Here is a 15,714-nt window from a genome sequence, read left to right as displayed (position 1 = left end):
TTTAAATTATTAATATAAAATATAATAAATAAAAAATTAAAATTTATTTAATTAAAAAATATAACAATCCTTATTCTTCACTCTTTCAGTTACGTTTGTTTACTGACACAAGATACTAAAATAGAGATACAAAAATATAAAATTGTGTTTGACAGATGAGACATAAATAAAAATATTGTGTTTAGAATAAGGATGTCAAACAGGCTAGCTCTCTCCACTCCGCCTAGTAAAGTGATTCCGAATTTTTTTTCCTGCCCCGCCTAACAGCAGGTTGGCGGGCTAATCCCGCAAATTATTTTTTAATTAATTTTAAAAATATTTTATTAATAAATTATTAAATATTAAATAATATATATAACTTCACAACTATTTCAATAAATTTATAATTTCTAACTACATAAAAAATTTATAAACATTAAAATCTTTATAATTCTAAATATATAATAAACATAATCATTAATTAAGTTTTTTGAAACAAAATAATAAAATTATTTATAAAAATAAAATAAATATTGCCCAAAATATGTAATTAAAACATAATCAAAATATAGAAAAAAAAGAACATAATCAAATTAAAACATAATCTTCAAATCTCTAATCTATCAAATATAAAACATAATCAAAATTATAACTTAAAACATTTTCAATTATCATCAATTAAAAAAAGATGAACCCGCCGGAAAAGTCCGTCCCACCCCGCAGATTAGGCCGTGCGGGTTAGACAGCCTTTTAAACAATTTTAAATTTTCAGTTCGACCCATCTTTTTAGCGACAAATTACGGCTCATTTGTCACTCTTAGTCTGAAGATACTAAATTAATATATTTATATCTATTTTAACATAAAGAACATAAAGATACCAATAAAAAATACAATTTATTTTTTATTTTTATATTTTTTTCTCAAATTTCTTTAAATAAAAAATAAAATAAATTATATTTTTATAATTTATTCTAATTTATTATTAAATAAAATATAAAAATTTAATTTGTATGTCTTTATTGTTGATGTCTTATTGTCATATTTTATCTTAAGTACCAAACCGGGCTTAGTTAACAAAAACTTAGTGTCTCTCTCGTGGGAGTATTAAAGCAGAACAGCACACAAGGCTCGTCCTCTTTCTTTCTCTCTCTCTCTCTCTCCCCGAGGGTTGCTGCACCTTCGCACACCAAATGGATTGAGAAGAACTCATCTTTCGTCTACTTATTTCTCTTTCGATCATTCAGGTAACTCTTTTCCACTCTATTGTCGCTTCGTTTTTCTTATTTTGGGTTCACTTTTTTTTTTCTTCTTGCTCTAGATTTTTCTTAGATCGGCTTTGTTTGGTTATCTGGAACAGCAATCCAGTTATCCCGTTCATGAATTCGATTTCGTGTTCAACTAATTTCATAGACATTGCACTCAAAATCACTCGTGTAGCTGCTGTAAATGGAATTTCTTAATTTTCGTTTTCTTTTTCTTTTATTTTTTTGGGGAAATTCATTATTAGTATTCATTGGAAAAAAATGGAAATTTAGTTAGTTATTCATAAGAAACGTTTTAAGTTTTAATTTCTTATTTGTTGCAATCTTATTTTTTCCCCTTTCGCGTTTCAATTTCTTGCCTCAATTGTTAGTGGAAATTTTAAGCAAATTCTGCTCCCTCTTTTAGGGTTTTCGTCATGGTGGCTCCAAAATTTAGATCCTGAACGGTTTCAACCAATTTTGCTATAATGGATTATCGATGTGGGATTATGTACTAGACTAGATTCTAGTTCTGAATTTTCTTTTTCTTTATTTTGTAATATACGTCTAGACTTGGTAGTAGGATGTTGCTCAATTGAAAGTTTTGTATTTGTTCATTGATTTAATCTTGTTTAGCTTTGTAGCTATGGAAGACCCTGAGTCAGTTGCCACACTGATAGATTCTACAACTTCTAAGATACAACAGCTCCAGAAGGCCTTTGCTGAACTTGAAAGCTATCGAGCTGTCACGCTCAACTTGAAATGGAAAGAGCTTGAGGAGCATTTTCATGGTCTTGAGAAGTCCCTGAAGAGGCGTTTTCATGAATTGGAGGACCAAGAGAAAGAGTTTGAGAACAAAGTGGTGAAATCTCGGGAAATGCTGGAGAAGCGCGAAGCTGCTGTATTTGCCAAGGAGCAAGCTTCTTTGGAGAAACTTCAAGAGAAAAGAGATGATGCTTTATTCGCTATTGTTAATGCCCGAGAAAAGCACAGGAAGGTTTCATCAAAAGAATCAGCTATTGTCTCTAGTGTGAGTCAGGGGGCACTGGGAGTGGAGGAAAAACCAGTGGAAGCTGCATCTGTTGCGGGGGAAGGGAACTTTGGAGATATGAAATGGAACGTGGAACTTATGACCTATCCAGAGTTGGTTAAACTGTGTAAAGAGATGGATGCTGGAGGTCTTCACAAATTCATCTCGGATAATCGTAAGAACCTTGCTGCTGTAAGGGAGGAAATACTACATGCATTACGAGTTGCCCCTAATGCTGCCCGTTTAGTCCTGGATTCTCTGGAAGGGTTTTACTGTACAGAACTGTCAAATCAGGATGTAAAGAAGGATGCTAACTTGTTGGGTCTTCGTCGAACCTGTATCATGCTGATGGAATGTCTAAGTGCTTTCTTGGCCAACTCAGATTTCGCTTCTAATGTAATTTCAGAAGATATCAAAGAGAGGGCAAAGGCAGTTGCTGAAGACTGGAAGCCTAGATTGGAGGCTCTTGACATGGATGCCAGCAATGGGAATTCCTTGGAGGCTCATGCCTTTTTGCAACTTATTGCCAGCTTTGGTATTGCCTCTGATTTTGATGTTGATGAGTTATCCAGGCTAATTCCAATGGTGTCTCGCCGTCGCCAAACCGCTGATTTATGCCGCAGCCTTGGGTTATCAGACAAGATGCCTGGTGTGTATTTTTTTTTACCCATATATAATGTCTCTTATGCCATCCTGCGTGTGACTGAACATTTGAGTGGTGTGTACTAGTATTCTGGGATGGTCAAGGAAAGTTGATCAATGACAATATATATTATATAAGTTATATGCTGAGAGAACTAATGGAACTGAGCAGATTATAGTGCTGCAGTGATGGACTTAAATTAGATAACAAAATTGCTAGGAATTGTCCCAAAATTGCTCATGTGAAAGGCATGCATTGATTTACCATTTGTATCAATTAAAGAAGGAAACATTAAATCTCTTCATTTTGATACTTATTTTTATTCTGTTTTATTTATTTATTATTTGTGTGCAGGTGTAATTGAAGTTTTGGCGAATATTGGGCGACAAATTGATGCAGTTAACCTGGCTTTTGCATTTGATCTTACAGGACAGTTTTTGCCAGTTCCTTTACTGAAATCTTACTTAAAAGATTCCAGAAAAGTTTCTTCACCAGTCAGAAGTGTTAACTCTTCTCCTGCTGCACAGGTGTGTTGTTAAGTCTCAGCTGTATTAAGTTACTATCCCTCTGATGTATTCCTTTAACAATTTGAATTAGTTATCTGAAATATGGTTGAGTACATCCAATTTTATGTCCATCTTTAATGGAGATACATAATAGTTTTGTTGTTCTAATGAAATATTGACTTTACTAGTTGCAGATGTAGAGGAATCATATAAATTGTTTTAGATTATCTTCACGGTATATGTTGAGTCAGTTATTCCTCCACAAACAGCTCTTATTCATATACAAAATAGTGATTAATTCTCTGTATATTCAGTTAATATTGCTGAAGTTTCAGTGGAAAACGAGCGTGAGGCTAGTACAGTGTGGAATATAGCAAATAGAAAGTAAAATACCATGGGGCTATTAGAGGTGCCCCTGCCTCCCAAATTTCCGGAAGAGTGTAACTTATTCTTCCCACAATCCCTTGACACAATGATAGCGCATGTTAACAAAGTATAGGTTCAGTGTCCCTTCAGTTGGTCTTCTAAGTTCTTCTAGCACTCATTTCAGCCACAACACTTCAAATATCCCATGTCTCACGGCTCTGAATACAGCTTATGCATAATTCTGGCATTAACATTCCGTTTTTATATCTTGTACTCTCAATAGAGATGGTTTTTCCACCATATCGAAACCTCTGATTTGGTTCATTGGTGTTTCAGCAAGCCTATATCACTGTGTTGAGTGTACCTGCAACTTGCAGAGGTTTCTTGATTTCTTTTATGCCATAGATCTGTGGGAAACCTTGTCACCAAATGCCCTTTATATCATTCTGGACTTTCACCTTGATTGTGATTGACCTTAAATAGTAAATACCAATTGGCAACCTATAACTGCTTGCTTTCTTGAGTTGCCTAATGGTTGTCCCTGAATGAACAAAAGCATATATATGTTGTTTCTTTTAGATCCCTAAGTTACCCAGTTGATGCACAAAAGCATATATATGTTGTTCTTTTTTAGATCCTTAGGTTACCCACTTGATGCTTGAGTTTTATTTGGTTTTGTGGATCTAATTTGTTTTTGTTTTTAAATATTGTTAACAACCTGCTGTTAATTCAGATTGAGGTTAACGAGCGAGAGCTAGTTGCTCTTAAGGCTGTAATCAAGTGCATTGAAGAGCATAAACTTGAAGAGCAGTATCCTCTTGACCCTCTTCAGAAGCGAGTTCTTCAACTAGAGAGGGCCAAAGCGGACAAGAAGAGGGAAACTGAAGCTACAAAGCCTCAACCTAAGAGACCCCGTGCCAATGGCGTGGGATATGGTCCCCGAGTTACTAACTTCCCTTCTGACAAAACCTCCTATGCTAGAGTTGCTGACAGGTACCCACCACAGTATGTTTATGACCGACCTTACATGTATCCTGCACCAACTGACAATCATTGTCCTCCTCTCTTCGGTTCTGCCACGTATAACATCTCTCCTAGCCATGGAAACTACTTTGGAAATGGGTATCAGTATCAAGCTACATATCTCCACTAAGTTAGCAAGCAGAGATGGTGAATGCATGACTTTGATCCTTCCCTTTAATGTTGTAGCCTTAAGTCTTAACCCTTAAGCAGCTGTTGTATTGTATGTTGTACTTTATCAATGTAATATTTAAGGATCCTGAAAACGAGATAAAATGACATGTTAAAATTTAACTTCGCAGTAGAACATATTCTGAAATCTGATCCTCTAATGTATGCACTCTGTTTAATTTTTGTAAAAGACTCCTTGTTGACTTGTAAATCTTTCTTATTTGTTATTTCTTAGTTTGTCACTGTTTCTAAGAAAGCGTTTCGTTTCTGTTCTTAGACTGAAAAAGATGGAGATAGTGTGATGGTAAAAACCTAAAAATGTCTCTCGTGTTTAATTATATTATTATTATTTTGTAAGGTTACTAAAATTGGCTTTAAATCATTTTTGCCTATAGGGAACATGTTTCTCGTGTCTTTCCAGTTTAAAGTACAGAAATTATCTTCTTTTTCATCTTTTGATGATTCAATTTTCTTAAAATTTTTCTGAGGAACAATTTTGTGATTTTTGTCACTACTGTTGCTTTTTTTCAGTTCAAAAGTATAGATCAGCCTTAAATACTCTTGAGCCACTATGAGTACATATTTTTTTTTATAGGATGTATATTTAACGGTGTAATATTTACTTAAATTGTCATTGATATTATTTGATATTTAATTATATATGTAAAACTAATTTGGGTTGGCCGAATCCTCAATTCAGTTGTCGGCTTAACTAAATATAATTAAGTTATACTAAATTTTCTCTTTTGGTTTTGTATATATTATGATCCAAATTTACTCACTTAAACAATTGTATATTCTCCCTTAATATTAATTATTCATTACTTCACCTCCCTTAATAAAATCTTTAGCTTAAAAATTTTTTCCTATAAAATTATTTTTAATTGATAATTTTAAAATGTATCTTTAGATTTATAAACATGAAGGTAAGATGAACTTAAATTGGTATTTTTCTTAATTTGACATAAAAATTGATGCGTCTAATAAAAAAGAAATTAATTTAATAATTAAAATTTGTTAAAAATCAAAATATCCTACTAGAATTTATTTAGAAAATAATTTGGAATATTTATTTTTTATAAATTTAATCCATAATAAAAGAAACTTATGATTGGATTACGTAGGTGATGAGAATAATCAGAGGAATGTTTGTCGAAGAAGACGTGCAGCTCAGATAACACTCCGTTGTGACTAGTCAGGACTCAGGACTCAGTAGTCACTAGTAAGGAGCAGCAGCTAAACGCCAAAACTAAAACGGAACGGAAAACGAAGTAACTCAAAACTGTTTTTGTCATGGACTGCGAAAAAAAAAAAAGAAAAAGAAAAGAAAGAAAAATAAAAAAATAAGACAAAGACCTCACAGTGTGGCACACACATCACAGTGTGGCACACACAGTGAGAGTGTTGAAAACTCTTTTCATTAAACCAAACACCACACTACCCTCTCTTCCTTCTTCTTCTTCTTCTTCTTCTTCTTCTTTGAAGAGAGAAAGCATGGATAGAGAATTCTCTCACTCACTTTCTTAATTCATCTTCCTTCACAGATCAATCAGGTGAGCTCAATCTTACTTGCTTTTTCTCCTTATTTTTTTATTTTAATTATTATTATTTTATTTAAAAAGTAGCATTTTAATTTCTTGTTTGATTTTCTTGCTATCAGCTTAGATCGGCTTTCTTTGCTTCTCTGTAACAACAATCTACTCTTCTATTCTATCGTTTTCGTTTTCTGCTAGAGTTATTTCGTCGACATTGCAGTTGGCTTTCTTTTTTTTTTTATGGTTTTAAAATTCTGAAATTCATACCTTGCTTTTAATATTTATTATTTTTGAAGTATGTTTATTGTTCAAATTTTGGAGTATTGTCCTTTCTTTTTTTGTGTTGTGCTAATTGTTGAACGTAACTGTCTGAGGACGATTTTTCTCTTGTTTCTAAATTTAGGGTTTGCTTCTTTTTGTGACTCATTCGATCCTATACCTCCGATATGTTGTTTGTATGTTCTAGAATCTAGAATAAACCTATTATATGTTTACTCAGTTCTATATAATATGTAATAGAAATTGTTGAAATCTGCTGGGTTTTTTTTTATTTAATTTAATTAATTTAATTTTTAATTTCTTGATATCTTGTGTGCGCACTTTGCAATGAAATGATTATGCAGTTTTATATGAACAACTGAATTATGGAGAAGTGCCTTAAGTTCTAGTTCATTGTCTGATTTTCAGCCTTCACTTGGATGTTATTTATAAAATTCAAACTGAAAGCGCTATAATTACACACTTGCTGAGATTGTTTTATGCTTCATTTTAGTGGCTCCCAATTAATCAACTATACGTAGCTTAATTTTGTTTTTGTGCTGCATTCAGCTTCTTTGCCATGGAAGACACGGATTCAGTTGCTACACTGATAGATTCAACAAGTTCTAAGATAAAACAGCTCCAAAAGGCATTTGCTGAACTTGAAAGCTATCGAGCTGTTACACTTAACTTGAAATGGAAAGAGCTCGAGGAACATTTCCATGGACTTGAGAAATCGTTGAAGAGACGCTTTCATGAATTGGAGGACCAAGAGAAAGAGTTTGAAAACAAAGTGGTGAAGTCTCGTGAAATATTGGAGAAGCGGGAAGCGACTGTTTGTGCCAAGGAGCAAGCTTCTTTGCAGAAACTTCAAGATAAAAGAGATGCTGCTGTATTTGCCATTTTTAACGCCCGAGAAAAGCACAGGAAGGTTTCATCAAAAGATCTGGACATTTTCCCCGGTGGGAGACAACGGACACCTGGAGTGGTGGAGAAACCAGTGGATTCTGTTTCCACACCTGCTGAAGGTAACTTGGAAGATGTAAAGCTTTCTCCTGAAGGTGGAAATGTGGATCTATTATCTTATCCAGAGTTGGTAAAGCTATGTAAAGAAATGGATGCTAGAGGTCTTCACAAATTCATATCTGATAACCGTAAGAATCTTGCTGCTATAAGGGATGAAATACCACATGCATTAGGAGCTGCTCCTAATGCTGCCTGTTTAGTTTTAGATTCTTTGGAAGGATTTTACTGTGCAGAAGCTTCAAATCAGGATGTAAAGAAGGATGCTAACTTATTGGGCCTTCGTCGAACCTGTATCATGTTGATGGAATGTTTGTACGTTTTCTTGAACAACTCAGATGGTGTCTCTAATGAACTTTTAGAAGATATCAAGGACAGGGCAAAAGCAGTTGCTGAAGAGTGGAAACCCAGATTGGATGCTCTAGATGCGGATGCTGGCAATGGGAATTCCTTAGAGGCTCATGCATTTTTGCAACTTCTAGCAAGTTTTGATATTGCCTCTGATTTTAATGAGGAGGAGTTTTCCAGGTTCATTCCAATGGTTTCTCGGCGTCGCCAAACTGCTGATTTGTGCCGTTGCCTTGGGTTGTCTGAGAAAATGCCTGGTGTGTATTCGTTCATTGATAATGTTCAATATTGTTTAAAATCTTATAAAATCACCTAAGTTTTTGACACTCTGCTAATTCTCATATATGAAGAATGGAACCTCTAAAGATTGTCTTCATATCAGTATTAGATATGTTCCATGAATGATGGAAACTCCTCAAATATTTTTGGTGCTAATATGTAGGATTTCTGGCAAAAGGTACTTTTGTGTCCCAAATATATTGCTGAAATCAGTCAGTCTTCTAAAAAAAATTGATAATCAATTTAGTCTCGATCAAAAAATTCTAAAACTAGTTTGGTCCTTTAAGGAGAATGAAGTCAGTATAACCCACAATCACAGTGATAATATGATTTTCTTTCCTAGAACTCTGCATTTAGTAATTTTCTGTTTATTTTTTTATTTTATTATTATGACAATCTTGATGGATGTTCCCTTGCTGAATTATTGAAATGAAAATCTAAAGGAAACATGAATTGTGATTAGTTGATGTCTTGATGACTCTTCTGCTTCCCTGAAAATTGACTGAAGTTAATTGAATGGAATATGCTGGTATCTTGGATGTTCATTGACAAAATGATGGATGCAAATTCTCAAATTTGATACCTAACTGATTCTCAAGTTTGATACAAGTTATTAATCTGATATATGTGTCACAAGGCTTTCTCCGTAATTAATGTATTACGGAGCAGCAGTGATCAGCCCTTTTTATGTGAACAAAGAGCTTATGGATTTTAACATGCGAGTCTCTTGCATGAATCTAGCATTTGTATCAATAAGAGAGTCCAGCAACTAAACTATTGCACCTAGTTGTTCTAATGCTGCATTCACTTTTTGGATGTGCAGGCGTAATTGAAGTATTGGTGAACAGCGGGCGGCAAATTGATGCAGTTAATTTGTCTTTTGCATTCAATCTTACGGAACAGTTTTCTCCCACGGATTTATTGAAGTCTTACTTGAAGGATGCCAAAAAAGCTGCATCTCCTTCCAGATGTGTTAACTCATCTCCCACTACACAGGTATGTTGTTGAGTCTCTGCTATATTATGGATAAAAATATTTTGGTAGAAATTATAACCACCTTTGCCAAAGGAAAAAAGAAAAGACAACTGTAGGGACCAAAACTATATTTAAACCATTAATCTTTCCCTCTCTTTATTTCCTTTTAACGATTTGAATTAGTGATCTGAATTCTGAATTATTGGTGAGTTATTCTGATGTTACGTTCACTTTTAAGTTTTAATTGAGGTTCCCAAATTGATGCAGTAGAAACCATGTGTTAAACCCAAATCGTCCAACCCTTTTATACCTCTAGTCAAGCTAGAACCTTCAATGAACACAGAAGCCTCTGAAATTTCCTCAAGGCTTCATAGAGAGGCACACTATACATGACTCAGACAGAAGCTAAACTTATAAACAGAAAAAACACACATCGAGGTTCCGAATTTCCCTCTGAATCTCTGATATGGGTCTGGCTGAAGATGTCACAAGAGCTCTGTGAAGTTGCTGGTTTCTCATTGGCCCCAGCCATAAATATGTCCTGTAATATGTCCGCACAGACTAAATTAGTAAATTCAATCCAGTACCTCCAATATTTGGATCCACTGTAATATCACTGCCGGGCCAACTACTACTTCTCAACTCATCTACCACTGGGTTGCCTGACAATTTGCAAGTCTGCCAGTCTGCCACCCTTGACTGAGCAGAAGCCAGTTGTGACATGCAATTGTTTTCTTTTCTAAAACTTATTATTTGCAATATATTAAGGAAAGAATAAGAGTTAGGCAAAAGGAACGACTGATAATTGCATATACAAAATGTTCATGATAACTAAAACTACTAGTATAAGCTTAATTGAATCATCAAACAATTCCTGGGATTGTTTTGTTTTGCAAGTACACAATTACATGGATAGTTGATTCAACCATATGTTCTAGAGGTATGATAAGATAATCTGAAGATTTCATAATGTTCTAACAAAGAATATTTTAGAATACTTATGATGCTGACAGGATTATGTGATTAATCCTACTCATCATTTGTTTTCCCGAGTCATCTATATCATGCAAACTCAAGAAAAATGAACAGAACATATCCTTGTGTGAATAGGTATAATGGCAATTAAGGGATTTGCCTTAATTGATATGGTGAATTTTACTCTAGTTTTGTCCATGCGATTGAACAATTAGGACAAATTGCTTGATTATGAATTTAATGAAAAAAGATATTGATGGAAGGCATCACTGTCTTTATGGCTCTAAGGTTGCATTTGTTTTGTGTCTTCATCTGGTATTTATTTGTATGCTTCAAGATCCTGTACAGAATATATCTGTATGTTTCATTCTCAATTTGTTTATGCAGTGATAATTCTTTTTTTCCCTTTTAATTAATATTCGTTGTGAAATTGTCTCAGGTTGAGGTTAATGAGCGAGAACTGGTTGCCCTTAAGTCCATAATCAAGTGCATCGAAGAACATAAACTCGAGGAGCAGTATCCTCTAGATCCTCTCATGAAACGGGTGGTCCAACTCGAGAAGGCCAAAGCAGACAAGAAGAGGGAAACTGAAGCAACAAAGCCTCAACCGAAGAGACCCCGTGCTAATGGTGTGGGATATGGTCCGCGTGTTTCTAACTTCCCTTCTGACAAAGCCTCCTATCCTAGAGCTGCTGACAGGTACCCACATTACGTATTCGACCGGCCTTATGTGTACCCTGGACCAACTGACAATCATTGCCCCCCTCTCATGGGGTCGACGACCTATAACTTCACCCCGAGTCACGGCAACTACTTTGGAAATGGATATCAGTACCAGCCAACATATCTCCATTAGGTGATGTGACCGGATTATGATCCTTTCCTTTTAATATTTAGTCTCAAGTCTTAACCTTATGTTGTATGTTGCACTTCTCATGTGTAGCGTTTATAAAATGTGATATGCTAAAGTTTAACTTCTGCACTAGAAGATATTCTGATCCTCTAATGTATGAACTCCTCGTTCTGTACAAGGTTACCTTAATGCCTTTTGTAGTATATTTTTGTTGTGTCTCAGATCTGTGATTGTTTTCCATTAACCAATTATGGATAGATTGACATCATTTAGGTAGAAGAAAAAAAGAAAAAGCTAACAAGCTCATTGGGGTTGTGTGAAGTTCAGACCTTATATTGTTTTGTTTTGCTGAGAAAGCAAAAAGTGCCAATTTCATAAAATTGCTTCATATATCTCCATTGAGTTACGATTTTTCATCTTTAATTCCTTATATATAACCCGAAAGATTTTATGCAAATTTCTGTGCCTTCTTTTCTCCATAAGTTGTGAATAGAAGTTAGATGTGATTTTTATTGAAGATATGTATGGTACGATTAATAATTAGAGTTGAGGGTATGATTGGTAACTGGTAAGAACTAAGAAAAGGTGTAGGCCTATCTTATCAAAATTTTGTTTAAAGTAATGGATTTAAAAGGAGTGGGGACAGCATCGAGTAGGGCTAGGAGTAAGCTAGGTTAAGTTCTAGTATAAATTTTTTTAATTTAAAAAAAAAATAGTTTATTAAAGTTAATTTTTCAAGTATAGTTTTTTTAAAAGATGTAATTTGACAAATAACAATAGAAGTGATTTTTAATAATCAAGCTAAAAAATTAGTTGGAAAAAGACGCTAAAAAAGTCTGGCTTGAATTTCAAATATGCAATTTGAGTACGGTTTATTACTTTATTACTATTTTGCCTGATATAATTTAATTTTTTCCTTGTTTTAGCCTTCTTTTATGTTTTGCCTGAATTAAATTCTTTTGTTTTGATTAGTTAATGTTAGACAATTTATATTTAAAAGTAAAGTACATTTTTTTCTCTTAAAATTTGTTAAAAATTTTAAAAATATTCTTAAATTTTAATTTGTTTTTTGTCTTAAAATTTTTTTATTTGTATCAAATGTATTTCTAACGACTAAATTTTTAAAAAGTTTAAGAACAATTCAACAATAAAGTTGTCACTAACTTCTAAATATCAAGCATTATTGTTGGATTAGTCAAGATAATGTAATTTAGTTAATTTCTTAGACCTAATAGGTTAAAGTCTTAGCTTAACTTGTTTAACCAAAAAAACTAGGTCAAGACATACTTAACGAGATTTAGTTGAAGGTCATTGACGAACAAGACCTACTTATATATGCTCTCTATTAAACCACCCTTTATAAGATTTTGTAAGGTATATAAAAAAGTCATTAAAAAATAACTTTGAAGGTGATGCATGTGAGGCTATCTAAATGATCTAATGATGTTTAACTTGCGATTTTACATTTTACTACGTGGAATACTAATATGTCCAACAAAATATGAAAAAAAAATATCTAATTAAAAAGGTGGACCAAACATCCTCATACATTTTACTAGGAATATTGGTATTTCAAACAAAAAGGATTTAATTAAAAAATTGGATCATTGATGAAGTCAATTAACAAAACCCTCGAATACCATTTCCCTCACTCTAATGACATGTTCCACGCTTTTTTTCATGATGATACCAATTATACGTGTATCTTGCCATAGGAGTTGGTGAACCAAAATCAATCACTGTTAGTAGCCATACAAATGTTTTATTATAAATATAAATTTAGTTTGATTATGACTTTGAATTTGATTTGATTTGATATATATATATATATATATGGGAGAGCTTGTGAATAAAAAATATAATCAAACTAGATTCATACTTAAAATTAAATCAAATTAATTCATATTTTTAATGAAAGATGTGGCACATTGGTATACACTAAAACATTTTTTAAAAAATCGTATTAAAAGAAGTTGTTTATGATTTAAAAAAGATAAATTTATCTCTTATATTCTTAAAAGAATAACTTCTTTTTCCTTTTTGTATAAAATCTAAACAATTACAAAAAAGAACAACATTAAGGGGGAATACTAAATTTTTTTACAGGCTACTATATTCCTTTACGTTTTAGGAAAAAACTGGATAAACAATTTTTTTTTCAGCAATTCTTGATTTGATATGTATTCATAAATCGATATGTAAAATAATATATACTAAACAGTGTACATAAATAAAGAGAAAGTATTAAAAAAATTGTGTAACTATAAAATATTATTACAAGATAAAGTATATTTTTTGTTTCTAAAATTTATTAAAATTTTAAAAAATATCATTAAATTTTATTTTATTTTAATTTTATCTTAAAAAAAATTTATTTGCATTAAATTTATCCCTTAAAGAATAAAGAATAAAGTCTAGTAGTTTTCAGTCAGTAGTTAATAACAAACAATAAAGTAGTTGGTCCCCTTAAACGGTATGAACTTTTATTTTCGTATATGTACCTGAACAATGAAGTATATATGAATTATTTGATTATATATATGCTGTTTATAATGAAACGAGTTGAACCAAATTAATTAGCGGCGGTTAATGTGAGTCATTTTCGGAGTTTTAATAAAACTAGCAGTGGATCTGCACATATGCGTGGTGAAAAGATAATTTTCGGGGCAAATTACTTAATTAAAATGAAATTATTTGAAATTAATTTAATTATAACTTTTTGAAATAGAAGATATGTTTGTAACTTTTTTTCTTTTATATAGATCGTTACGGATTATAGTGGTTTTAACTTGAACGTAATTTACTACAGGTTAATGCAAATTACATGGAAAAAAATGCTGAACAAAAATCATTATCTAGAAGTCACAAAAAAAAATCACTATTTAAAAATATACCGTTATTAGTTATGGCGGTTTATAAAAAATGTTGGTATAGACAATTTGTGAGAGACTCTAACGATTTAGGTGAAGTTGATTATTTTCACGTGAATTTTAATGTGTAAAATTTTTTTATGTGACTGAATTGACACTTGAGTCTTCCACTATAAATATAAGAGAAAATTTCATTCTCCTTCTCTGCGAGATGCTAAAATGACACTCCCCTCCCCTCTATTTTATAAATGTATATTTTTCTCCCTTCTAACTTTCAAAAAACCTCCTCTTTAGTCCATTTTAAATTTTTTGTGTTAACTAATATTAACTTTATGCATTTTTTTAAAAAAATAAATTATTTTTAAAAAAAATACCCATTAGCAAAAATTTTATTTTTTATCATTAAAGTTTGCTTACCAAAACAATCTTTAATAAATTATTTTTTTATTGCTTAAATTGTATTTTTATCAAAATACTTTTAAAAAAATTAATAATTAAATTATTTTTTCTAAGATATCTATCCTTCAATAATTTTTTAATTATTAAATTGTGATTTTATCAAAATTTGTGTTAACAATTATTTTTATATTTTATTATTAATTTCTCAATATCAATATATATTATTTTAACATTAAATAAAAAAATCTTATCACTGTTAATATGTATAACAATTAATATATATTGATATTGAAAAATAATCTTATTAAAACTTTTATTTAATGTTAAAATAATATATATAGATATCAAAAAATTAATAGTAAAATATAAAAAAATTGTTAACAAAAATTTTGGTAAGATTATAATTTAATAATTAAAAAATTATTGAAGGATATTTTAAAAAAATTAATATAATTATTAAATTTTTTTAAAATATAATTTAATTAATAAAAGAATAATTTATTAAAGGGTATTTTGGTAAGTAAAATTTAATAATAAAAAATAAAATTTTTGCTAATAGGTATTTTTTTAAAAAATAATTTATTTTTTCTTATAAAATGGATAAAGTTAACATTAGTTAACACAAAAAGTTTAAAATGGATTAAAAAGGAAGTTTTTTAAAAGTTAGAAAAAAGGAAAAATGTACATTTATAAAATAGAGAGGAGAGGAATGTCATTTTAGCATCTCACAAGGGAAAGGAGTAAAATTTTTTCTAAATATAAATAGTAAGATTAAATTGACTAATTCTATTTTAAATCAACTCATTATCATCACTACTAAGATTATATATACTACATTTGACATATATAAGTATAACAAGCAATTAAGATATGAGAATGTTTGAAATAATAAAATAATTCTAATTGAAAATTAGAATTAGTAACATAATCAAAAAATAAATTATTATTATTATGAGAGTTAATAGATAATGTTAAATAATTATCTTGTGATGATCATTTATTTGGAGTTTGAATAAGCAAAATAATTGGCCATTATAACGATTTTTATCATTTTACATTAAACATGTATATTAAAAAAATTAATAAAAAAGTTGTTATAAAATATTTAAACAAATTATTTTATTTATTTCTAAATTTTTTTTATCGCAAAAAACATGCACAAATATATCACTATAATACAAGACTTTTTTTTACTTAATCTGTTTGACTTTGTTTTTATCTGTGTATACAAAGTATATTAA

General features: G+C 31.2%; 2 protein-coding genes across 3 annotated transcripts; both read left to right on the top strand.

The window, feature by feature from the left end:
* Nucleotides 1-1,042: 1,042 nt before the first annotated feature.
* Nucleotides 1,043-5,169, top strand: LOC130960900 (FRIGIDA-like protein 3). 2 transcript variants are annotated; one of them, XM_057886416.1, is made up of 4 exons: nucleotides 1,043-1,225; nucleotides 1,867-2,901; nucleotides 3,250-3,422; nucleotides 4,501-5,169. In XM_057886416.1, the coding sequence occupies exons 2-4, from the start codon at nucleotides 1,869-1,871 to the stop codon at nucleotides 4,918-4,920; spliced, it is 1,626 nt and encodes a 541-aa protein (XP_057742399.1). In that variant the 5' UTR covers nucleotides 1,043-1,225; nucleotides 1,867-1,868; the 3' UTR covers nucleotides 4,921-5,169. The 2 variants fall into 2 exon arrangements, with proteins under 2 accessions (XP_057742399.1, XP_057742401.1); XM_057886418.1 differs by having other exon boundaries at nucleotides 1,056-1,225; nucleotides 1,859-2,901.
* A 1,163-nt stretch (nucleotides 5,170-6,332) lies between these two features.
* Nucleotides 6,333-11,382, top strand: LOC130961661 (FRIGIDA-like protein 3). The gene is made up of 4 exons (XM_057887642.1): nucleotides 6,333-6,511; nucleotides 7,322-8,379; nucleotides 9,225-9,397; nucleotides 10,791-11,382. The coding sequence occupies exons 2-4, from the start codon at nucleotides 7,332-7,334 to the stop codon at nucleotides 11,205-11,207; spliced, it is 1,638 nt and encodes a 545-aa protein (XP_057743625.1). The 5' UTR covers nucleotides 6,333-6,511; nucleotides 7,322-7,331; the 3' UTR covers nucleotides 11,208-11,382.
* Nucleotides 11,383-15,714: the final 4,332 nt, after the last annotated feature.

This window comes from Arachis stenosperma, chromosome 2 (assembly GCF_014773155.1).
Source record: "Arachis stenosperma cultivar V10309 chromosome 2, arast.V10309.gnm1.PFL2, whole genome shotgun sequence".
In the NCBI taxonomy this organism is placed as follows: domain Eukaryota; kingdom Viridiplantae; phylum Streptophyta; class Magnoliopsida; order Fabales; family Fabaceae; genus Arachis; species Arachis stenosperma.
Note: the sequence above shows the minus strand (reverse complement) of the source record. Positions and strands in the feature narration are given on the sequence as shown.